Source organism: Aotus nancymaae, unplaced genomic scaffold (genome assembly GCF_030222135.1).
Source record: "Aotus nancymaae isolate 86718 unplaced genomic scaffold, 86718_ANA_hifiasm-v0.15.2.pri h1tg000069l, whole genome shotgun sequence".
NCBI classification, from domain to species: domain Eukaryota; kingdom Metazoa; phylum Chordata; class Mammalia; order Primates; family Aotidae; genus Aotus; species Aotus nancymaae.
In genome coordinates, this window is record NW_026988484.1 from 1,341,338 (window position 1) to 1,365,896 (window position 24,559).

The 24,559-nt window shown below is 41.8% G+C and overlaps 1 protein-coding gene across 4 annotated transcripts in view; it reads left to right on the top strand.

The window, feature by feature from the left end:
* Nucleotides 1–24,559, top strand: part of ZNF460 (zinc finger protein 460) — a 107,562-nt gene that overhangs the window by 9,172 nt on the left and 73,831 nt on the right. For 3 of the 4 annotated variants that reach the window (XM_064367367.1, XM_064367368.1, XM_064367365.1), the window contains exon 3: nt 1,085–18,011. In XM_064367367.1, coding sequence (XP_064223437.1) covers nt 1,085–2,616 — 1,532 coding nt within the window. In that variant the 3' untranslated portion in view covers nt 2,617–18,011. Of the gene's footprint in view, nt 1–1,084; nt 18,012–24,559 lie in introns of those variants that run through there. The other variant, XR_010339074.1, reaches the window with a different exon arrangement.

Consider the following 24,559-nt stretch of genomic DNA (forward strand, 5'->3'; position numbering starts at 1 on the left):
CCACTGCACTCCAGCCTAGGCAACAGAGTGAGGCTCCATCTCAAAAAAAAAAAAAATAAGCCAGGCATGGTGGCATATGCCTGTAGTCCCAGCTACCTTGGAAGCTGAGGTGGGCAGATCACCTGGGATCTACCCACCTCAGCCTCCCAGACCAAAGTGCTGGAATTACAGGTGTAAGCCACCACTCCTGACCTTTTTTTGAGATGGGTTTCCCTCTGTCACCCAGGCTGGAGTGCGGTAGCTCAATCTCGACTCACTGCAACCTGCAGCTCCCAGGTTCAAGCGATTCTCCTGTCTTAGCCTCCCAAGTAGCTGGGATTATAGGTGCCCGCCACCATGCCTGGCCAATTTTTGTATTTTTAGTAGATACAGGATTTCACCATGTTGGCTAGGCTGATCTTGAATTCCTGACCTCAAGTGATCCACTCGTCTCAGCCTCCCAAAGTGCTAGGATTACAGACATGAGCCACCATACCCAGCACATCAAATCATAGCTATTTTATTTTATATTTATTTATTTTTCTTTTTCTTTCTCTTTTATTTATTTATTTTTTAATGAATGAGAGGTTCTTATGTTGCCCAGGTTGGTTGGCCTCAAACACATAGCCTCGGCTCCTCAAGTGCCAGGACAACTGGCATGAGCCACCGTGACCCCTATTTTATTTTTTTATTTTATTATTTTATTTTAAAAGGGGTCTCGCTCTGTTGCCCAGGCTGGAGTACAGTGGCAGAGTCTCAACTCACTGCAACCTCCACCTCCCAGGTTCAAGCAATTCTCCTACCTCAGCCTCCTGAGTAGCTGGGACTACAGGTGCATGCCACCACTCCTGGCTAATTTTTTGTACTTTTAGTAGAGATGGGATTTCACCCTGTTAGCCAGGATGGTCTTGATTTCTTGACCTCATGATCTGCTCACCTTGGCCTCTCAAAGTGCTGGGATTACAGGCATGATCCACTGCGCCCGGCCAAATCATAGCTATTTTCAAATCATCACTATTTTCATCTTACTTTTCTCATCGAAATGGTGGTTTCATTTCTTCTATACTATCTTAATATGCTCTTTTGTGTATTGTATTCCCTTCAGGTGACAGCACAAAACCTGAGACCTTAGAGCCTAACCCTTCTCACCCGGCCTTGCCTGAGGAAGTCTCACTCCAGGAACAACTGGCACAGGGAGTCCCAGGATACTCCCAGTGGGGGCAGACCATGGATCAGGATGGGCCATCTGAAATGCAGGAAGACCTCTGGAGACCAGGGACAGACCCACAGAGTGAGAACCTCCACGGGGAAATGAGCCTTGAACATGAAGGTTTGGTGACAGCTGATGGTATGTGTTCAATGATTCTACAGAAACAAGTCTCACCAGTAGATGCTCTCTATGGATTTGAGTCATATGGACCAGTTACAGATTCCTTGATTCATGAAGGGGAAAATTCCTATAAATTCGAGGAAGTGTTTAATCAGAATTGCTTCCTTGTTCAGCATGAGCAGATTCACACTCAGGTGAAGCCCTATGATTGCCCAGAATGTGGGAAAGCCTTCGGTAAGACCAAACACCTCCTTCAGCATCACATCATCCATACTGGGGAAAAGCCCTATAAATGCATGGAGTGTGGGAAAGACTTCAACCGCAGGTCACACCTCACACGACACCAGCGGACTCACAATGGAGATAAGCCTTTTGTGTGCAGTGATTGTGGAAGGACCTTCAACCGCGGGTCACACCTTACACGGCACCAGCGGGTTCACAGTGGAGAGAAACCTTTTGTGTGCAATGAATGTGGAAAGGCCTTTACCTACCGCTCCAATTTTGTCTTGCATAACAAGAGCCACAATGAGAAAAGACCCTTCACATGCAGTGAATGTGGAAAAGGCTTTTATGAGAGTACAGCCCTCCTTCAACACTTCTTTATCCATACTGGGGAGAAGCCCTTTAAGTGCCTTGAGTGTGGGAAGGCCTTCAATTGCAGGTCACACCTCAAGCAGCATGAGCGGATTCACACTGGGGAGAAGCCCTTTGTGTGCAGTCAGTGTGGAAAGGCTTTCACTCACTATTCCACCTATGTCTTGCATGAAAGAGCCCACACTGGAGAAAAACCTTTTCAGTGCAAAGAATGTGGGAAAGCCTTTAGCATTCGAAAAGACCTCATTCGACACTTCAACATCCACACTGGAGAGAAGCCCTATGAGTGTTTACAGTGTGGAAAGGCTTTTACCCGCATGTCAGGGCTCACAAGGCACCAGTGGATTCATACTGGAGAGAAGCCCTATGTATGCATCCAATGTGGGAAAGCGTTTTGTCGGACCACAAACCTCATTCGACACTTCAGCATCCACACTGGAGAGAAGCCCTATGAGTGTGTGGAGTGTGGGAAGGCCTTCAACCGCAGGTCACCCCTCACAAGGCACCAGCGGATTCACACTGCAGAGAAGTCCCATGAACACATCCAGAGTGGGAACGTTTCTTGCCAGAGCACAGATTTCATTCAACAGTCCATGATCCACACTGAGAGTAGCCCAGTGAGTGCAGTGGATGTGGAAACGCCTTCAATGGCCGCTCATTCCTCCTCACTTGACATCGATGAGTTCATACTGGAAGAAACCCTACCATTGTAACAGATGCGGGAAGACTTTTTACACACACTTCAGTCAACATCCAAGAATTCCTGTTAGGGAAAGAGTTTTTTAATGTAACCACTGAAGAAAATCTGTGGTGAGAGGAAACATCTTACCATCTGGTCATTCGTAGTGAAGAGAAACTCAATCAGCATCATCTCTGTGGGAAAACCTATTTTAGATCATCATTTGTCATCTAAACAATTATGTTAGAAATTGACACCATCAAGAGTCTTATTCTACACTTGATAATTCACCCATGAGAGAGACCCAATGGTTATTGTGCACTTAAGAAAACCTTCAGCCACATCTTTCTTGTTAGTTTACAGTGAAATGTTATCTCAGGGACATTCAAACAAAGGAGGAGGAGACATAGGGAAGAGAAAGAAATGGAAGCACAGCTTCTTTCAGACTTCCCTGACAAGCCCATGGCAATTTGTCATCCCCTCCTTATTTTATCTGGGAGAGGGAAATGTTTCAGAAACAAAAGGGCCTCATCCCCTTTATTTTCCCTGTGTATACATTCACTGCTGTCCAGTGTCAGGACAGTTAGACAGATGGTTTGTTTGAAGACATTTTGTGAAAGCCTACTTTGTTCCACAGCATTGTTTCCAGTCTTGAAGAGCAGAAGCATACACCTTTATGAGAAAGATGGAGGCTTGAGTTATGATATACTTTTGCATTTAAGGAGATAAGGATGTACAATGAATGGGCACATTTTACTGCATACTTAAGATGCTTTGATTTAAAAAAAAAAAAGTTTCTCCATGTGTCTTTAACCATCCAGTACACATACTTTTTTCTTGATCTGTATCGACTTTCTTTTTCTTTATTTTTCTGTGGGATGGAGATGAAATTGTAGCTGTTTGTACATAATGTAATCGTGGTGAGGGGGTCCTGATTGTTCCCTCTGATTGTGGTTTCTCAGCTTCTTTACTCCTCTTTGGGGAGAGTAAAGAGTTCAAAGTTCACCTCAACAGTTTTTTAGAGGTCAATTTGAAACTAAAAATGAAATCAAACGTGTAGCTAAATTAAGTTAAAGGATAAACTCAAAATAAACAGAGAAGGAATCTCATTTTCAGTCTTACAGAAGACTGTGTGAAGGCTGACTATAAAGTGGCTGGAATTTTATCAGGTAAACCTGCATGTGTATATGCAGGTGGTTGTCACCATGGATTTAGTCCAGTCATAATATGTTTTATAAGAATATTTTGGAATTTCTCTTTTGGTATTCTTTTTGTTTATTATTTTTAATTGACACATAATGTTTATGGGGTTCAACATGATATTTCAATACATGTGTGCAAAGAGTAAAGATCAAATCAGGGTAATTAGCATATCCATCTTCTCAAGCATTTATCATTTCTTTGTGTTTAGAAACATTCACAATCTGCTCTTCTAGCTATTTGAAATTATAAAATGAATTGTTGCCAATTGTACTCATCCTACAGTGCCACAGGACACTAGAACTTATTCAGATGGAATTTCACTTGCTGTAATTTTATATTTGTTAACCAATCTCTATCCGCCTCCCTGCTATCCTTCCTAGCCTCTGGTAACCACCATTCTACTCAATGTTTTATGCTTCCATAATGGTAGAAACATGAAGTATTTCTCTTTCTGTGCCTAACTTACTTAATGTCTTTAAAGCTCATTCATGTTGCTGTGAGTGACAGGTTTATTTTTCATGGCTGAGTAGTATTCCATTGTGTATATATGCCATGTTTTCTTTCTCCATTCATCTGTTAATAGACATTTAGATTAATTTCTTAGCTATTATGAATAGTGTTTCAATAAACATAGGAGTGTAGATCTTTGACATACGGATTTTTTTTTCTTGGATATATGCCCAGTAGTGGTATAGATCATTACCACTGGATCATATGATAGTTGTATTTTTTAACTTTTGTTTAATTTTTTAAAATGGGGTCTTACTGTATTGCTCAGGCTGGTCTCAGACTCTTGGGCTCAAGCAGTCCTCCACATCAGCCTCCTGAGTAGCTGGGACTACAGGTGCATACCACCGTGCCTGGCTGTAGTTTTAGTTTTTTGAGGAACATCCATACTGTTTTCCATGTGGCTATACTAATTAACATTCCTGCCAGCCATATATAAGAGTTCCCCCTTTTCCATGTTCTCAGCAGCATTTTTTATTTTTTATCTTTGGTAACAGCCGTCCTAACTGAGGTGAAATTATATCTCATTGTGGTTTTGATTTGCATTTCCCTGATTAGCTATGTTGAGCATTTTTTCATATACTTGGCCATTTGTGTATCTCCTTTTGAGGGATATCTATTCACCTTACTTGCCCATTTTAAAATCAGATTTTTTTAAATTGCTATTGAGTTCCTTGTGTATTCTAGATATTAATCCCTTTCAGATGAATAGTTTGCAAATATTTTATCCCATTCTGCTTGTTTTCATTCTGTTTCCTTTGCTGTGCAAAAGTTTTTTAGTTTAACATAATCCATTTGTTTATTTGTGCTTTTGTTACCTTGATTTTTAGGTCTTTATAAAATCTTTGCCCAGACCAGTATCCTGAAGTATTTTCTGTTCTCTTCTAGTAGTTTCATAGTTTTTGCTCTTAACATTTAAGTTTTTAAATCATTTTGAGTTATTTATCCCACAAGCATAGATTCAAATTGCCCTAAAAATACATTCCCAACTTTTGTTTTTGCTGTTTAATTATTTTTTAGAAACATGGTCTCACCACGTTGGTCCTGAACTCCTGGACTCAAGTGAGCCTGTAAACTCAGCCTTCTGAGTAGCTGGGATTACAGTTATGAGCCAGCATACTTGGTGTTTTGAGTTGATTTTTGCATATGGTGAAAGATAAGAGTCTAGTTTCATTCTCCTGCATATGCATATGAATATCCAGTGTCCCAGCACCATTTATTGAAGAGACTATCCTATTCTCAATGAATGTTCTTTGTGCCTTTGTTAGAAATCAGTTGGCTGTAAATGGGATTTATTCCTGGGCTCTGTTTTGTTCCATTGGTCTGTGTGGTTTTTTAAAATTTCCCATACCATGCAGTTTCGATTACCATCGCTTTGTAGTATATTTCAAGGTCAGTTAGTGTGATACCTACCATTTTGTTATTTTTGCTCAGGATTGCTGTGGATATTCAGTATCTTTTGTGATGTTATATGAATTTTAGGATTACTTTCTATTTCTGTGAAAAATGTTATTGGTATTTTGTTAGAGAGTACATGGAATCTATAGTTCATTTGAGGTAGTATGTTCATTTTTTTTAATAAGCTGTCTCTTACAGGAAAGTATGTTCGTGTTTATAATATTAACTATTACAATCCATGACCATGGGATGTTCTTCCATTTTTATGTGTGCCCTCTGTGACTTACTTCATCAGTATTATGTAGTTTCCTTGTATTCTTGGTGTTTTATTTTTGGTGAAATACTGTAAATGGGATTGCTTTCTTAATTTCTTTTTCAGCTAATTCATTGTTGGTGTATAGAAGTGCTATTGATTTTTGCATGTTGATTTTATATCCTGTAACTTCAGTGAATTTGTTTATCAGTCCTAAGGTTTTTTGGTGCTACTTTTGGAGTTTAGGGTTTTCTGATCCTGTCATGTGCATACAGGGATAATTCGACTTGATCTTTCTTATTCGCATGCCCTTTATTTATTTCTCTTGCCTGATTCCTCTATCTCAGACTTCCTCTACTTTGTTTTAAAAAAGTATACCCACTTTCACACCTTTATTTGTTTCAGATTGTAGAGAGAAAGCTTTCAGCTCTTTCCCATTATGCATGATATTAGCTGTGGGTTTGTTATTTATTACCTTTATTATGTTGAGGTACATTATTTCTATTAATATGTATAATTTGTTAAGAGTTTTCATCATGAAGGGATATTGAATGTTACCAGAGGCTTTTTCTCCATCTATGGAGAGGATCACATCATTTTTGTTCTTCATTCTGTTGATGTATCATGTTTATTGCTTTGTATATGTTGAACCATACTTGCATCCCTGCAATCAAATTCACTTGGTCATGGTAAACAATCTTTTTGATGTATTTTTTGATTTGATTGGCTAGTATTTTCTTGAGGATTTTTACATTTATGTTCATCGGGAATATTGACCTGTAGTTTTCTTTTGCATGTGTGTGTCCTTGTCTGGTGCTTATATCATGGTAATGCTGGCTTGTGGAATGAGTTTAGAGTAATTCCCTCTTCATTATTCTGGGAAAGTTTGAGAAGAATTCATATTTAATTTTTCTAAAATATTTGGAAGCATTCAGCAGTGAAGCCATCATCGTGGACTTTCCTTTGATGGGTGACTTTTTATTACTGATTCAATCTTGTTACTCAGAATTGGTCAGTTCAAGTTTTCTCTTCTGGGTTCAATCCTGATGGGTTGTATGTGTCCAGGAATTTGTCTTCTGTAGGTTTTCCAATTTTTTGATTTGCAGTTGTATATAATAGTCTCTAATGACTCTATTTTTGTTGTGTTTGATTTTATGTGGGTCTTATCTCTTGGTTAGTCTAATGGTTTATCATCTTTTCAAAAAACCAACTTTTCATTTCATTGATCCTTTGAATTTTTTTAAGTCTCAGTTTTATTTATTTCTGTTCTGATCTTTGTTATTTCTTTCCTTGTAATTTTGGGTTTGGTTTGTTCTTTTCTACTTCCTTAAGAAGCATTGTTAGATTTTATTTTTTCTTTTTTTAAGAGACAGGGTCTTAATCCGTTGCCTAAGCTGGAGTGTAGTAGCACAATCACTTCAAACTTCTGGGCTCAAGTGATCCTCACACCTCAGTTCTGAACTCCTGGGCTCAAGCGATTCTCTCACCTCTGCCTCCAGAATAGCTAGAACTACAGGCATGCACTACCATGACCAGCTAAATTTTTTTTTTTTTTTTTTTTTCTGTAGAGATAGTGTCTTGCTGTATTACCCATGCTGGTCTTGAACTCCCGGCGTTAAGTCATCCTTCTGCCTTGGCCTCCAAAAGCACTGGGGTTTCAGGTGTGAGCCACCACACCCAGCCAGATCTTTCTTGTTTTTGATATGGGTGTTTATTGCTATATATTTTCCTCTTAAAACTCCTCTTGCTGCATCCCATACATTTTTACATGTTGAGTTTCTATTTGCATTCATTTTAAGACATTAATTTTTTTTCTTAATTTCTTCATTTATGCATTGGTCGTTCAGAATCATGTTACTTAATTTCCATTTATTTGTACTGTTTTAAAAGTTCCTCTTGTTATTGATTTCTAGTTTTATTTCCTTGTGGTTAGAAAGGTACTTGATGTGATTTTAATTCTTTTAATTTTTGTGATTTGTTTTGTGGCTTACCATGCGGTCTGTCCTTGAAAATATTGCATGTGCTTATGAAAAAAAAAATGTGTGTTCTGTAGCTGTTGGATGAAAAGAACCGTCAGTGTCTTTTAAGTCCTTTTGGTCTAAAGTCAGTTTAAACTCAATGTTTCTTTGTTGATTTTCTGTGTATATGATTTGCCCATTGCTGAAAGTGGGGTGTTGAAGTCCCCAAGTATTATTGTAATGGAGTCTGTCTTTCCCTTTAGATCTGATAATATTTGCCTTACATATCTGGGTGCTCTGATATTGGGTGCATATATATTTACAATTTTTGTATCCTCTTCCTGATTTCATCCCTACTGTTTTTGATACAAAGTCTCTTATCTATTCTAAGTATAGGTACTCCTTATGTAGTCATGATTATGGTTAAAAAAAAAAGAAAGAAAAAAATATATAGCTACTCCTGTTTGCCTTCGGTTTCCATTTGCATGGAATGTATTCTGTTCCTTCACTTTCAGTTTATTTGTGTCTTTCTCTTTTTTTTTTTTTTTTTTTTTTTTTAAAGACAAGAGTCTTGCTCCGTTGCCCAGGCTGGAGTGCAGTGATGCTATCTTGGCTCACTGCAACCTCCACCTCCCAGATTTAAGCAATTCTCCTGCCTCAGTCTCCCGAGTAGCCTGGACTACAGGCATGCACCACCATGCCTGGCTAATTTTTGTATTTTTAGTAGAGACAGGGTTTCACTATGTTGGCCAGGCTGGTCTTGAACTCCTGACCTCAGGTGATTGACCCACCTTGGCCTCCCAAAGTGCTGGGATTATAGGTGTGAGCCACTGCATCTGGCCATATTTGTGTCTTTAGGGGTGAAGTGAGTTTCTTGTAGGTAGCATATAGTTGGGTCATTTAAAATACCCATTTAGCATATATCTTTTAAGGTAGGAATTTAATCTGTTTACCTCAAGGTTTTTATTTTTAGGTGGAAGACTCACGCCTTTTATTGTGTTGTTTTCAGAATGTTTTGTATGTCCTTTGTTCTTTTCTTCATCTCTTATTTTTTATCATTGTTTTGTTTTTTCTGTAGTGATAAGATTTGATTTTTTCTCTTTTTTCTTTGTGTGTCTGCTCTGCCAGTGAGTCTTATAGTTTTATGTGGTTACATAATGATGATTATTCTCTTTTTATTTCCAGATATAGCATTCCCTTGATCATTTCTTGAAAGGCTGGTATAGTGGTGATAAATTCCCTTAATTTTTGTTTGCCTGAGACACACTATATTTCTACCTAATTTCTTTTTTTTTTTTTTTTTGTTGTTGTTGTTGTTAAATGGCATCTTGGCTCACTGCAACCTCCACCTCCCAGGTTCAAGCGATTCTCCTGTCTCACCCTCTGGAGCAGATGGGATTATAGGCGCATGCTATCATGCCTGGTTATTTTTTGTAGAGACGGGGTTTCACCGTGTAGGCCAGGCTGGTCTTGAACTCCTGAACTAAAGTAATTTGTCTGCTTCAGGATCCCAAAGTACTGGGATTACAGACGTGAACCACTGCACCTGGCTATTTCTACCTGATTTCTGATGGATTGATTTGCTGTGTGTAGTATTTTTGACCAATATTTTTTCTTTCAGGATTTTGGATGTATCATCCCATTTTTTTGCTGGTCCGTGAGTGTTTCTGCTGTTAGTCTAATGAAGATTGCCTTATATGTGACTTGACGCTTTTCTAGTGGTGCTTTTAGATTTCTGTCTTTGTCTTTGACTTTTGTTAGTTCAAATATAATGTGCCTTGGAGATGACCTTTTTGGGGATCTTTGAGCTTCCTGGATCTCAATGTCCATATCTCTCTCAAAAGGCTTGAGAAGTTTTATTTCATTGACTTTTTCACTTTTCTAATAGTTTATTTTTCATCTTGTTATGATCTCCTTAGCAGCTATAATTTCATTAAATTTATTTTATTTTGTTTTATTTCATTTTTGTCTTTTTATTTTATTTATTTTTATTTTATTTTTTATTTTTTGAGACAGAGTCTCACACTGTCACCCAGGCTGGAGTGCAATGGCGTAGTCTCGGCTCACTGCACCCTCCGCCTCCTGGGTTCACATGATTTTCCTGCCTCAGCCTCCTGAATAACTGGGATTACAGGCGCACACCACCACACCCAGCTAATTTTTTGGATTTTTAGTAGAGACAGGGTTTCACTATGTTGGCCAAACTGGTCTCGAACTCCTGACCTCGTGATCCACCTGCCTTGGCCTCCCAAAGTGCTGGCATTACAGATGTGAGCCACTGCAACCAGCCTATTTTCTTTTATTAAATATTTTTTTCTTTCTTTTTTTTTTTTTGAGACAGAATTTTGCTCTTGTTGCCCAGGCTGGAATGCAGTTGTACAATCTTGACTCACTGCACTCTCCGCCTCTCGGCTTCAAGTGATTCTCCTGCCTCAGCCTCCCGAGTAGCTGGGATTACAGGCACCCACCACCACGCCTGGCTAATTTTTTTGTATTTTTGGTAGAGATGGAGTTTCAACATGTTGCCCAGGCTAGTCTCAATCTCCTGACCTTAGGTGATTCACCCGCCTCAGCCTCCCAAGTAGCCGGGACTTCAGGTGTGTGTCACCATGCCCAGTTAATTTTTGTATTTTTAGTAGAGACAGAGTTTCACCATGTTGGCCAGGCTGGTCTCAAACTCCTGACCTCAAGTGACCCTCCCGCCTTGGCCTCCCAAAGTGCTGGGACTACAGGCGTGAGCCACTGCACCCAGCCTTGTTGAGTTTTTTTGGTTTTGTTTTGTTGTTTTCCTACTATATAAAGTACATCTGAGCAGATTTATTGAGGTTTTTTTTTTTTTTTTTTGGAGACAGAGTTGCTCTGTTGCCAGGCACCAGACTGTAGCACAGTGGCGCGATCTCGGCTCACTGCAACCTTCGCCTCCTGGGTTCAAGCAATTCTCCTGCCTTAGCCTCCTGAGTAGCTGGGACTACAGTCATGCGCCACCATGCCCAGCTAATTTTTGTATTTTTTAGTAGAGACGGAGTTTCACCATGTTGGCCAGGATGGTCTCGATCTCTTGACCTCATCATCTGCCCGCCTCGGCCTCCCAATTTATTGTTTTTAAAAGCTCATTACTTTGAATTCCTTTTTTTGTAATTGGTCATTTTCTTTTCATTAGAGTTTGTTACTGGAGAGTTATTGTGTTCCTTTCATGGTAACATATTTCCTTGCTTTTTCATGTTTCTTTTGTCCCTGCGTTGATGTCTGTGCATCTGGTGGAACAACGGCCTCTTCCCATTTTTCTACGGTCACTTTCTTAGAGGTCCTTAGTGTGCTAGTTGAGAAGGGTGGATTGACTGTTTCCAGATAGATGAGGTGGTATAGTCTTTGTTCAGCTCTGTCAACAGTATTTAATGTTGGCAGTAACTTTGTTTGCCTTAGTGTCCTAGGTTATAAAAGTTTGTGGCAGTGGTGACATAGGTTGTTAATGGCAGGGGCTTTTTGGAGTCCTGTTTTCATTTGCCCCACAATGAAATTACTTAGCCATGAAGATACTAGTTGTTGTCAAGTGTCATGTGGCCTATAGGCAGATTAGTGGCTCTGGGTTCCAGGTGCAGGTGCTCAGGGCAGCTGTGGGTCTGGGGTTCTAGGCTCAGCATCCGTTGTACCTATTGTGGCACCTGGGTTTGGAGCTGGAGATTTGCTCCATGTGGTAGAATTGGAGGTAGGTTTACCACAGAGCCAGGATCTGTGACTCTGATGTACCCCCTAGCAGCTTGGGCCTGAAGGGCCAGGTTGTAGCTTCAATTTTGTTTCTGGGTGGCAGGGTACAGCACAGGCCCAGCTCTGGGGAATAAGTGGTGCTCTGGAGTTTTGGGCCAAGGAAGCAGGATACGGCTGCAGTTTGGTAACCTGAGCCATTCAGGCTCATTGGCAACTCGGGTTTCTGGCATAGCACAGCTTTTATGTGGGTAATAGGGAGCCGCCTGCTGATGACTCAACTCCCCAGGGAGAGAGCTGTCTCAGCAGGTCATACTTTACGAGGCTAGGCTAGCCCCCTGGCAGCCGATTATCCAGCTAGCTCCCTAAAGTCAGTACTAAAGTTGTTTGGCCTGTAGTGTGGGGTGTCTTGTCTCATGCCCTGCTTTGTTTCCCTGGAATGTGAGGTACCGTGTCAGCTCAGCCCAGGAATGCATAGCTACTCAGTTCGGGCAAGGCACTGCATCTCCAGGGGGCTGTGTGCCTCTTGGCTCAGGTCTAGGGTGTGTGACTCCTCAGGTTGGCCCAGGCGCCATTTTTCTGAGATGTAGCAAGCTGCTTCAGATTAGGTAGTGGGCTGAGTGTTTGCTTGGGATGGCCAAGACACAGCTACCTGGGAGGCAGGGTGCTGCTTCAGCTTAGGCACTGGGGAGGTATGACTGCTCTCGATGGCCAAAGTACCGTTTTCCCAGGAGGCAAAGTACTGCTTCAGCTCTGGCCTAGAGGGGCAGGATGCAGCAGCCACTGGGAGGGGTAGATGGAGGAGCTACGCCAAGGCATCCTTTCCTCAGGAGGCGGTGTGCAGCTTCAGCTCAGGTCCCTGTAAACAAGGCAGTCTGGGGAGCAGTAGACTGAGAGGCGGATGGTGAGAGGTGGATGTTGCAGATCTGCCAAAGCGTTGTTTTCCCAGGAGGGAGTGCAAAGCTTCAGCTCTAGTCTAAGGTGACAGGATGCAGCCTAGAATAGGGACTTGAGGGGTAGGTGGTGCAGCTCTGCCACCGCATGGCCCCACACGGGAAGGTGGAAAAGCTGCTTATAGATGTTGGGCCACCAGGTGGGGATGGTTGGTGGTGGCTTATCCTCAGGGATGAAGGGGTGCCATGGGCACTCACCCCTGGAACCGGACAGACTCCAGCAGTTCCGAGATAAACAGCACAGTAGCTGTGTAGGCCACAGAGCAGGACACCAGTCAGCTCCTTCCTCAGGAGCATAGCTGTGTGGACTCCAGGCGGGTCCCTCAGCCTAACTTAGTGCCTGTGAGGGCTGCAGGAGACCCCAGTGGTGAGGACTGTGGGTGTCTATGGTGGTGATGGATGCTGCTATTATGCCACAGCCACGTTTTCCACATAGGGAGAAGTTCCTTCTGGTTTTCAGCTGATCCTCACTGGGGGATTGGGTCGGGGAGGCCAGGTGTTTTCTTTCATTCTCTGCTCTGCCATCTGAGTTTCTGTGCTCACCAGAGTTTTCGTTATTTATAGGTCAAACTTTGGCCTATTCTGGTGCTTTCCTTAGTTACTTGCATTAAAACCTAGTTACTTGTTATTTTGGCTGTGTAGGGTGGGGAGAAGGGACTGCTGAGGGACTCCATCTAGGGACTGCTAAGCTGCCTTCTTGCTGAAGTCACTCTCTTGCTACAGATATTTGGCTGGAAACATTTTCACTTGTATTCTGTAAATAACTAGGAGTAGAATTGCTGCGTCATATGATGTGTGTATATTACCTGTATAGGAGACTGCCAAGTTGTTTTCTAAAATGGCCGTACCATTTTGATTTCTCACCAGTATTTTGTGGAGCTCCAGTTCTGCATCTTTGTCAACAACTGGTTTTGTTACGCTTTAATTTTTTCAATTTAACAGGTGTTAGAGGTGTCTCGTTGTGGATTTAAATTGCGTTGCTGAAATATCTACTGATAGTGAGCATTTTTTCATGTGTTCGTTCTTCGTATATCTTTAGTTATCTGTCCAAATGTTTTGTTTTTGTTTTTGTTTTTGTTTTTGTTTTTTGAGATGGAGTTTCTCTCTTGTTGCACAGGCTGGAGTACAATGGCGTGCTCTCCACTTACTGCAACCTCCCCCTCCTGGGTTGAAGTGGTTCTCCTGCCTCAGCCTCCTGAGTAGCTGGGGTTACAGGCACCTGCCACCAAGCCCAGCAAATTTTTTGTATTTTTAGTAGAGATGGGTTTCACCATGTTGGGCAGGCTGGTCTAGAAACTCCTGACCTCAAGTGATCGGCCCGCTTCAGCCTCCCAAAGTACTGGGATTACAGGCATGAGCAACTGCACACTGCCCTGTCTTTCCAAATATTTTATCCCATTTTAAATTGTTTTTTTCTTCTCACCCTTAAATTTTAAGAATTCATTTTATCTTTTAATATTCTGAATGCTAGTTATTTGTCAGATACATGTTTTGCGAACCATTTATCTGTATTTGGGTTCTTTTTATTATCTTAGCAGTGTATCCTGAAGAGTAGTTTTTAATTTTGATGTAATCCAAAACATTTTGGTTGTTTGTGTACTTTGGTATCCTATTTTTGTTGTTGTTTTATAGATATGGTGTCTCACTGTATTGCCCAGGCTGATCTTGATTTCCTGAACTCAAGTGATCCTCCCACCTTGGCCTCCCATCCTGTCTGTCTAATTAGATTTGGTGTAACTCAATGTTGCAAAGCTTTGACATCTGTTTGAGTTAATGTTTATATATGGTGTTACTTAAGGTTTTCATATTAAATTTAAACATACTTATATTTTATAACCAAACAAGTCATAGTGGGGCATACTCATTAGGATTGAGTGCTTTCTTACACCAAAATACATGTAAACAAACAAATAAATAACAACATACGTGTATACAAAGATTTTTTTTCCTTTTAAAGCTACTGCAAATCAAGTATACAAAGATTTAAAACACCTTTATAATAACAACTGTAAATAGTTCAGTTGACAGTCATTTGTAAGATGTTTAAGTAAATTGTGAAACTAATTAAGTAGAAGAAAACATACTGATTAAAACTGCTGCTTTTATCCAACAAGATGGGTGAATTTCCCAGGAAAGAATACTTGAGTTCAGGCCTGTTCAAGTCCCAACCTGTTTGTGGTTTGAGGTCGCTCTCTGCCTCATAGAGCAAAGTAGAGAGTTTACCTTCTGCGAAGACAAAGTTTTCTTCTCTGAAAAAGTTTCCCACATAGTTGGCTTTGGCATTGGCAAGGAATGACAGGTCAGGATTGAGGCCTCATGATTCTGGATTTCCAGATGAGGTTGAGAGAAAAGGTAGTGACTGTAATCAGAAAATCTAGAGTTGGTGTAGTTAACCTCCAGAACTCATCATCTTAAAAAAAAATGTTTTTTGAACTGACATGCTTGAGCTTTTTTCTTTTTTCTTTTTTTGATGGGGTCTTGCTCTGTCACCCAGGCTACAGTGCAGTGGTGCAATCATAGCTCACTTAGCCTTGTCCTCCCTGCCTAAACAGTCCTCCTGCCTCGACCTCCCTAGTAACTGAGACCATAGATGCAAGCCACCATGGTGGCTAATTTTTAAATTTTTTGTAGAGACGAGGTCTCCCTATGTTGCCCAGCCTGGTCATAAACTCCTTGGCTCAAGTGATACTCCTGCCTCAGCATTCCAAAGTGTTGGATTATAGGCGTGAGCCACTGTGCCTGGCCAGAGCTCATCACTGTTAACTCAGCCTGGGTTTCACAGCAGTCATTGAAATAGATTTATTATTAATAATAAATATATAGCCTCATTCCCAAAGAAACTTTTGAGTGGCAATGACATGCCAGATACACAGTAGCAAATACTGTAGAATTATGTTTTTAAGTTTATAACCGAACATCATACATGATGATAAAGACAAAATAATGGTCACATTTATGTAGTATTAACTGAGAGAAGGCAAATTTGTGCCTGAGAAGCTACTGGGAATGTTCTCTCTGCATTACTAGGAATTACATGGGAAACACATGTATTATTTAGATTTGTCCACTCAATCTTACTTACTTATAATACATGAACGATACATGGGAAAAATGATAAATGTAATAAACTAATACACTCAGCCCCGTCCCTTGATTATATAATACAACAAATCAGCATGCTTGGCATGAGCCTGCCAGATTGCCAATTCCATCCTACACTTGAGAGGATGCAGAATTTTGCCTTATTCCTTTTACTTTCTTCACAGTTCAACACCTTAAATGTGTATCACTAATAGTACCTTTATATTTTTGGCTGATTTAAAAATTGATATTAATGAAATAATGCTATAGAGATGCTTTTTGTATTAATTGGATATGTTGTTATTCTTAAAGATGTTTGAAATTAATATACCTTTCTAATTATCTCTAATAACACAGGCATTAAATGATACTGCTTTAGAATTCATGAACTGCATCTCATGAGAATATGTAGAGATGACATTGTGGGCACATCGTAAAGCAAAACTTCAGGTTGAATATCCTATGGTAATTTAAAAACAAACAAAATTGCATGGTGAATAATGAGCTTGAGCACTTTAAGGGACCACAGGGACCCCTTCAATGTAATGATGACAATGCTGAGGTACAGAGAAATCAGGTAATGAGCCCAAGCCCGTACTCTAAGGGCAGACCCTGTCTACTTTTCCTAATTTGTTAGCATACTGCCTATTATACTACTTACAAAAGTCCTATGAAATTGGTATTGTCATTATTTTACAAATAAAATATTCTTCAATTTTTGTTTCCTTTGTGCATGCATTACTTAGTATTTTGTAATTTGAATTTCAAGCATATTTTTAAAAAATCAAGTATCTAGGCTGGGCATGGTGGCTTACACCTGTAATTGCAACATTTTGGGAGCCTGAGGCAGGAGGATCACTTGAGACCAGGAGTTCAAGGAATCTTTTGTTCTCTACACTGATTGTATTTTCTGTTTTATTCTATGAAAGTTAAAGAGGAATTTTTTTTCTGATACTATTGTCTTTTTTTTTTTCATTCAGTTTGTGCTAAAAGAAAACATTGTTCTTTATGTATGTATCAGTCCAGATTTGTCCATTATGGTGTATGAATCTAATAGAACGTCACCAATGTTATACCTGCCTTCTTGAAATCATTACTGAGATAGCTAATATTAAAATATCCTGGTTTGTCTGTATATTTAATTCTTTATTCTCATTATGGTAAATTTTTTTAATGTAATTTGAATTCATTTTAAAAATTGTATACAGGCCGGGTGCAGTGGCTCACACCTATAATCCCAGCACTCTGGAAGTCTTATGCAGGAGGATTGCCAGACACCAGGAGTCCGAGACCAGCCTGGGCAACATAGTGAAACGCTCATCTTTATAAAAAGTAATACTAAAATTCTAAACAGTGTATAAACTGTAAAGTATATTTTCCTGGTGTTTTCTTCCTTATTCCTACTTACCAGATGCAAATACACATCTTTGTGTGTCTGTGTTTAGTAATTAAAAGTATACATTTTTCATATTTCTATTTCATATATTTCTGTGACATATCTTAGATGTGTAATTTATGAACTATTACTGGATTATTTTAATCCATTAAAAGTTACTCAAGCATTTATTCTGTATTCAATTCATGTGATAGCTAATATATTTGGTTTTAAGTGCATCTTATGTTGTGGTTTTCTTCTGGGCTGTTTTTTATGCTTTCCTTTAAAAATATGTATAGATTATTAATATTCTTAATTTTCTTTTAGTTTGAAATGTATATACTCATTCATTAGTCTAAGATAAGAATTATAACACATCTCTAACCTATCATAGAATTGTTAATACCTTTACCCTTTTCTTGAACACAAAGGATGTTATTGAGTGTTGTATTGGAGTATAGCATTTCTATTATTCTGCTCAATTAGGAGATACTGTTCATGCTGTATAGAGATAACAGGTAATTGTATTGATCTGCAGATGCATCTATCTCTTGGATTCTCATTCCTTCTACCACTGCAGACCTTTCAGCTGTAATCACTTTCCTTTGGCCTTAAGGATAACTTTTAGGGTTACTTTTCTACTAAATTTACAATTTTTGACCAGATATAATCTTATTTTATGCTCTTCCTGAAAAATACTATTGTGGATAGAAATCTAGGTTGATGGTAATTTCTTCAGCAATTTGACCATGTCATTCCACTGTGTCCCTGATCTCCTGTATATTGGATGTGAATGATGGAGACAATTTATATTGTGTTTAGTTTTTCTGTGCTATAGGAACAGTATTTGAATGTGATGCAAAGGATAACACACCCTACAGATTGTAACAGTGAGATGAACCTGGTGTTTGGATGGGGTTTTGAGTTGCTGGAATAATGGAGTTACAGTGTACAATGCATAGGAGACATAATAAATTATAGATCTGGTGAACAAATTAATGAATTGTGCCGTGAACTGGTTAGATGCTTACCCACATGTCACAGAAGGTCTTCGCTTGCAAGGAGGGTGGGAAAAACTTCTTGATCAGCTCTGAACTCTTGCAGCATCAGGCCCCTTTCAATGGGGAAGAGCCACACAGAAGCAATGAGAGTGGGGAAGCCTTTCACACTGGACAAAGGGATTGCAAGTACAGCAATTGTGGGAAAGCCTTTTGCTGCAAAGACATACTTTTTCAGCATCAGAAAATCCATGCCGGAGTAAAGCCATATGAGTGCAGTCAGTGCTGGCATACCTTTAATAACAGCTACTATTCTATAGTTACACAAGAGAATTCACAGCAAAGCTGTGTCTTATGAGTGCAGTAATTATGGGAAATTTTTTTTTTTTTTTTTTTTTGAGTCGGAGTTTCGCTCTTGTTACCCAGGCTGGAGTGCAATGGCGCGATCTCGGCTCACCGCAACCTCCGCCTCCTGGGTTCAGGCAATTCTCCTGCCTCAGCCTCCTGAGTAGCTGGGATTACAGGAACGCACCACCATGCCCAGCTAATTTTTGTATTTTTAATAGAGATGAGGTTTCACCATGTGGACCAGGATGGTCTCGATCTCTTGACCTCGTGATCCACCCGCTTCGGCCTCCCAAAGTGCTGGGATTACAGGCGTGAGCCACCGCGCCCGGCCTATTATGGGAAATTCTTTGGCTCCAGCTCTAACCTCCATATATACCAAAGAGTTCATACAGGGTCAAGGCTTTAAGAGTGCAGAATGTGAGAAAGCCTCTATCATTAGATCTCATCTTGTTTAGCTCCAGAGAATTCATGGTGGAGAAGGCCTTATGAGTACAGATCATGTGGCAAGTTCTTTATAAAGACACATTTGTTGAGTACCAGGAAGTCCACACTGGAAAAATGTCTTCTCTGCGGTAAACGCGGCGAGTTCTAAAGCCACAATTCCCACCTGATAGGGTTAGCCTTTGTGTTCCCCACCCAAATCTCATCTTGAATTGTAATCCTCATAATTCCCAGTGACCAGGACGGGGCAGTATCCCCCATGCCGTTCTTGTGATACTGATTTCTCATGAGATCTGATGGGGTTTTTTGTTTGTTTGTTTTGAGACAGAGTCTCACTCTGTTACCCAGGCTGGAGTGCAGTGGCATGATCTTGGCTCACTGCAACCTCCACTTCCTAGGTTCAAGTAATTCTTCTGCCTCAGCCTCCCAAGTAGCTGGGACTACAGGTGTGCGCCACCATGCTCAGCTAATTTTTGTATTTTTAGTAGAGACGGGGGTTTCATCATGTCAGCCAGGCTGGTCTCAAACTCCTGACCTCAAGTGATCTGCTGACCTCAGCCTCCCGAAGTGTTGGGATTACAGGCATGAGCTGCCGCGCCCAGCCCTCAATCCAGTGGTTTTATAAGGGGCTCTTTCCTGTTCGCTCCTTTGCTCTCTCTTGTCTGCCTCCACGTAAGATGTGTCTTCACTTCTCTCTTGCCTTCTGCCATGATTTTAAGTTTCCTGAGGCCTCCCCAGCCATGTGGAACTGTAAGTCAATTAAACCTCTTTCCTTTATAAATTACCCAGACTCAGATATGTTTTTATAGCAGTGTGAGAATGGACTAATGGACTACCTTATAACAGAAAATTCACAATGGAACAAGACCTTATGTGTTCAGGAAATGTGGGAAGCAGACGCTTCTATCTTGCTTGGCAAAGTCCTTTTGTAAAAAGACCTTTTGTAGCAGATATAATAAAGCATACAGTGAAGGCCTAACCTCATTAGGCATCAGAAAGTTTACACTGGAGAGAAGACTTAGAGTTCGTGGAATGTGCTCATTGTTTAACACAGCATGATCATAAGAGAAAATCTCTGAGAATAACCTTTGACAGGGAGCTCTAAGCAAGAACTTGAACCTCAGACATCTGTGCATTCATACTGTAGAGATTACCTATGACTGTATGAGTGATCAGAAACGAATGGGGTCCTCATCTCTTTCCCCTTAATCATTTCAGTGTGGATATGATCCAGCTGCTGCCCAAAAGATCTGAGCTGGGGCCTGCTGTGGATTTCCAGAAGCCCCTGTCCTTAATAAACAGTGTTGACCTCATATGGTAGCTGAGATGGATTTGTCCAAACAGCTTCCCAATCCACCAACCTAGAGGTGCCCACCTCATGATGTTCTTGTTTGTGCAAAGATAAATGCCATAGTGTTTAGCCCTTCAATCTGTTCTGTTCATAGTGTGGGACTGGTTGAGAAAACAAGGGCTTTGCTAGCAGGGACCACCAACTTTATGTGCCTCAGAGTGGACAGCAGGATGGTAGAGAGTAGCTCTTAGTCTAGTTTGGCCCGTTTTGCAAAGCTGCCCAACATCTCTTAGGAAAAACTGTAGGGTATTGTGACCTATCAGGATCTCTCTGAGCCCTGAGCTCGCCCTGATGAGGGAGTAGTTGTGACAACCTCCAGCACTTCTAGAAGTAGCATGAGTTGAGACCCTTTTTCCCAGAGGATGTGTCATATTCACTCTATTCTGTTGAGGGGTGGCTGTCTCCTATGACCTCTGCAGAGGACATTGTCCCTGGAGTCTAAAATCTGGTAGGCATGTAAGGCCTACAGGGGCTAATTAGGAAACTGATACAGAAACAGTACATACAGAAACACTGGATAGTAGGGAGTGGTGGAGACTGGAAAACTAGAAGTTCTGTGTGTCCTCTAAAGGGGATACACAAATTTAATGTAACTATGACTGCGAGGACTGTACAGAAATTCTCAGGACCTGCTGAGCTCCTCCTTTTCTTCTGTGGCTGAGGCCAGTGTGAGAGCAAACAATCTGAAGGTTTGTGAATTCCTTTACTTCCTTGGGCTGTTGATATTTTGGTCATCACTGCACAGGCAGGAACCCCAGGACTGACAAAAGAGAGCCTGTAGTCCATGGTGCATCTTTTGTGACCCAGCCAGCATTTGGGGAGTGATGGCCTTCATCGCTTTCTAGTTTTTGCTGCCACTGAAGCAGGGCCGACTCAAGATATGGGAAGAGGAAGAGGGTTGAATAAATACAGGGTTGATTGATTCAGATTTTTATGTGGAAATGTTTTTTTCTTAACACATTAATGACATATCATGGGTATACAATAGACGCATTGAAATTGTATAATTTGATAAATTTTGACACATACACACATGTCCAAAGTTTCCTCATGCCCCTTACGAATCTCCTCTTATCATTCTCCATTTATCCCCATGTGACCACTGATGGGTTTAATGATACTATACATTAGTCCGCATTTTCTAAAGTTTTATATAAATGTAATCATAAGGTATGTGATTATTTTTTGTCTGTCGGTAAACTTTTTTTTTTAATTAAAATTTTTTTTTTTAAAGACAGGGTTTCACCATGTTGGTCAGGCTGGTCTTGAACTCCCGACCTCAGGTGATCCACCTGCTTCGGCCTCCCAAAGTGCTGGGATTACAGGCGTGAGCCACTAAGCCCGGCCTAACTTTTTATTTTAGATGTAGGGGATATAAATGCAGTTTTGTTATAGGGATATATTATGTACTGGTGAAGTCTGGGCTTTTAGTGTGACTGTCACCCAAATAGTGTACATTATACCTAATAGACGATTTCTCATTATTCACCTTTTTTCCCCCTTGTTCTGTGGGTTTATTTTCAACTTTTATTTTAAGCTCAGGAGGTACATGTGCAGGCTTGTTACATGGATAAATTGTGTGTCACTGGGGGGTTGATGTACAATTGATTTTGTCTCCCAGGTAGTGAGCATAGTACCCAATAGGAAGTTGTTTTTTTTCCCCCTTACCCTTCTCCCACCCTCCCACTTAAGTAGGCCCTGGTGGCTATTTTTCCCATCTTTGTATCTATATGTTCTCAGTGTTTACCTCCCACTTATAAGTGGGAAGATGAAGTATTTGGTTTTCTGTTCCGGCACTAATTCATTTCAGATAATGGACTCCAGCTGCATCCATGTTGCTGCAAAGAACATGATTTTTTTATGGTTGCATAGTAATCTGTGGTGTATATGTACCACATTTTCTTTATTCATTTCACTGTCGATGGGCATCTAGGTTGATTCAAGTCTTTGCTATTGTGAGTAGTGCTGCAGTGAACATACAGGTGCACGTGTCTTTTTGGAGAACGCCTTATATTCCTTTGGGTACACACCTAGTAATGGGATTGCTGGGTCAAATGGAAGGTCTGTTTTAAGTTCTTTGAGAAACCCCCAAACTGCTTTCCACAATAGCTGCACTAATTTACTTTCCCAGCAACAGTGTATAAGCATTCCTGTTTCTCCACAACCTTGCCAATATCTGTTACTTTTTTACTTTAAAACAGCCATTCTGACTGATGTGAGATGGCATCTCATTGCGGTTTCATTTTAATTTCTCTTAATGATTAGTGATGTTGAACCTTTTTCGCATATGCTTGTTGGCCACATGTATGTCTTCTTTTGAAAAATGTCTGTTTAAGTCCTTGGCCCATTTTTTTTTTTTTTTGATGGAGTCTTGCTCTGTCGCCAGGCTAGAGTGCAGCGTCTCGATCTTGGCTCACTGTAACCTCTGCCTCTTGGGTTCAAGCGATTCTCCCGCCTCAGCCTCCCGAGTAGCTGGGACTACAGGTGTGTGCCACCACGCCCAGCTAATTTTTGTATTTTTAGTAGAGACGGGTTGGCCGGGATGGTCTCGATGTCTTGACCTCGTGTCAAGACACCTCCCAGTGTCTAGGACTACAGGTGTACACCACGATGCCTTGCTTTTTTTTTTTTTTGGTGGGGAGGGGGGTAGATAAAAGATCTTACTATATAGCCCAGGCTGGTCTCAAACTCCTAACCTCAAGCAATCATTTTATGTTGGCCTCCCAAAGCACTGGGATTACAGGTATGAGCTACCTCCCGAAAAGAGGCAAAGTGAACGACAAGTTCTGGGCCCGGCCCATGACAGGGTTTGAATCCGGGCAAATGTCCCCGCCTCCTGACCTCAGTTTTCCTAAGCTGGAAAAAAACCTATCTACCCTCCGACTTGTGACCATAGTAAAACGGTGACCCCAAGCTGACACGGAGGTCCTTGTGCGCACTTACACGGAGTCGGCTGCGCTTGGTGAGTTCCCACACCTGGTAGACGTGACGGAACAACTACCCGACTCAGAAGGCACCATCCCTGGCGTCAGCCGCGGGCTCTGGGCCAATGACTGCCCAGGACAGGCGCTTGTTCTGCGTGCCGGGCGGCGGAGGCGGGGCTTCCGCCCCTTCGCGTGACGTCATCTCCGTGAGCCGGATTGGCCCTGAAGCCGTGTGGGCCCTGGAGCGCCGCGTCGGCGAGTCCGGCGGCCTGAGTGGGGAGGGGTAGTGAGGCTGCTCCGCCCCTTCTCCGCGTCTTGGTGGAGCCTGCCGCCCCGAGCGGGGTCTTCCACTGGCACCCGCCGGGGCCGAGGCTTCCACAGCCGCCCTCTGTCTCCCTAGTCCCGACGCTGCGCCCGTTTCGTGCGCATTTTTCTCTGGGGAAACTGAGGCTCTGCGGGAAAGTCAGCCGAGGTCGCCCCGCCCGGGACAGGGAAGGGCTGGGGTCGGCTGAGCCGCGGCATTGCCGGGCCCCGCTAGGGCTGCGGGGTCCCAGGATGGCGGGCTTGGCGCAGGTGAGTGGACGAGGTTTCGGCCTCGCTGCTGCTCTGCTACCTCTGCAGGCCTCCTGGGCAGGCGGAGCCGAGACAGCCACAGGCGTTTTCTTTGTCGCCGTCGTTTAAGAGAAGTGGCCGTAGCTTGTCACTGCTTTTATCCGCAGTCCTGCAACGGTGTTGGTCTCCGACCGGCGCTCGTCCCTTGGTAGACGGGCTGTCGTCACACTTCCCCTAAATCCAGCCTCCCCTGTTGCCCGCCAGCCCCTACCCCATCCACCAGCCAACCACCCCTGACCGTGTCTCTCCATTTTTCCGTTGTCCTTTGCTCTTCAGAGCCACCAACCTGACTGTGCAGTCCTCTTCCATTTTCCAGCCTTTCTCTTTGGACTTCCTTTTTACCTCAAACATTGCCCCTATAACTTCGCAGGGCCTGCCTCTCACATGCTTCTGGCCTCTGTCCAGATGTCACCTATTTGGAGGTACCTTTCTTGGCAATTCCGGCTAAAGTGACGCCTTCCACCCTTGCCCAGAGTCTGGCATTTTTGTATAGGGAATCTGGCGATATTAAAGAAGCTTGCCATCTGAGTTTGTTTAGGATGTTATGTGAATAAATAGAAAAAAATAATTGCAAAGAATGATAGCTGATCATCAGAGTCCTTGCCGTGGCCTGATTGGCAGGTATTATTTAACCCTCAGATCATTTAATCCTGAATGCCTTCGAATTAGGTTCTCTTGTCGTCACTGTTTTACACAAGAGCAGTTTGAGGCTCACATAGGTTTGGTTACATGCCTTACGTCACTGTAGCTCTTACCATATCAGAAAGTAACAACTGGTATGTCTACCATCACAGCCTGTGTTTTTACCCTCTTTACCCGCAGTGGTTAGGGAGGCCTGGGGGTGACACCTAAGTAACCTTTGCAAGGTGAGCA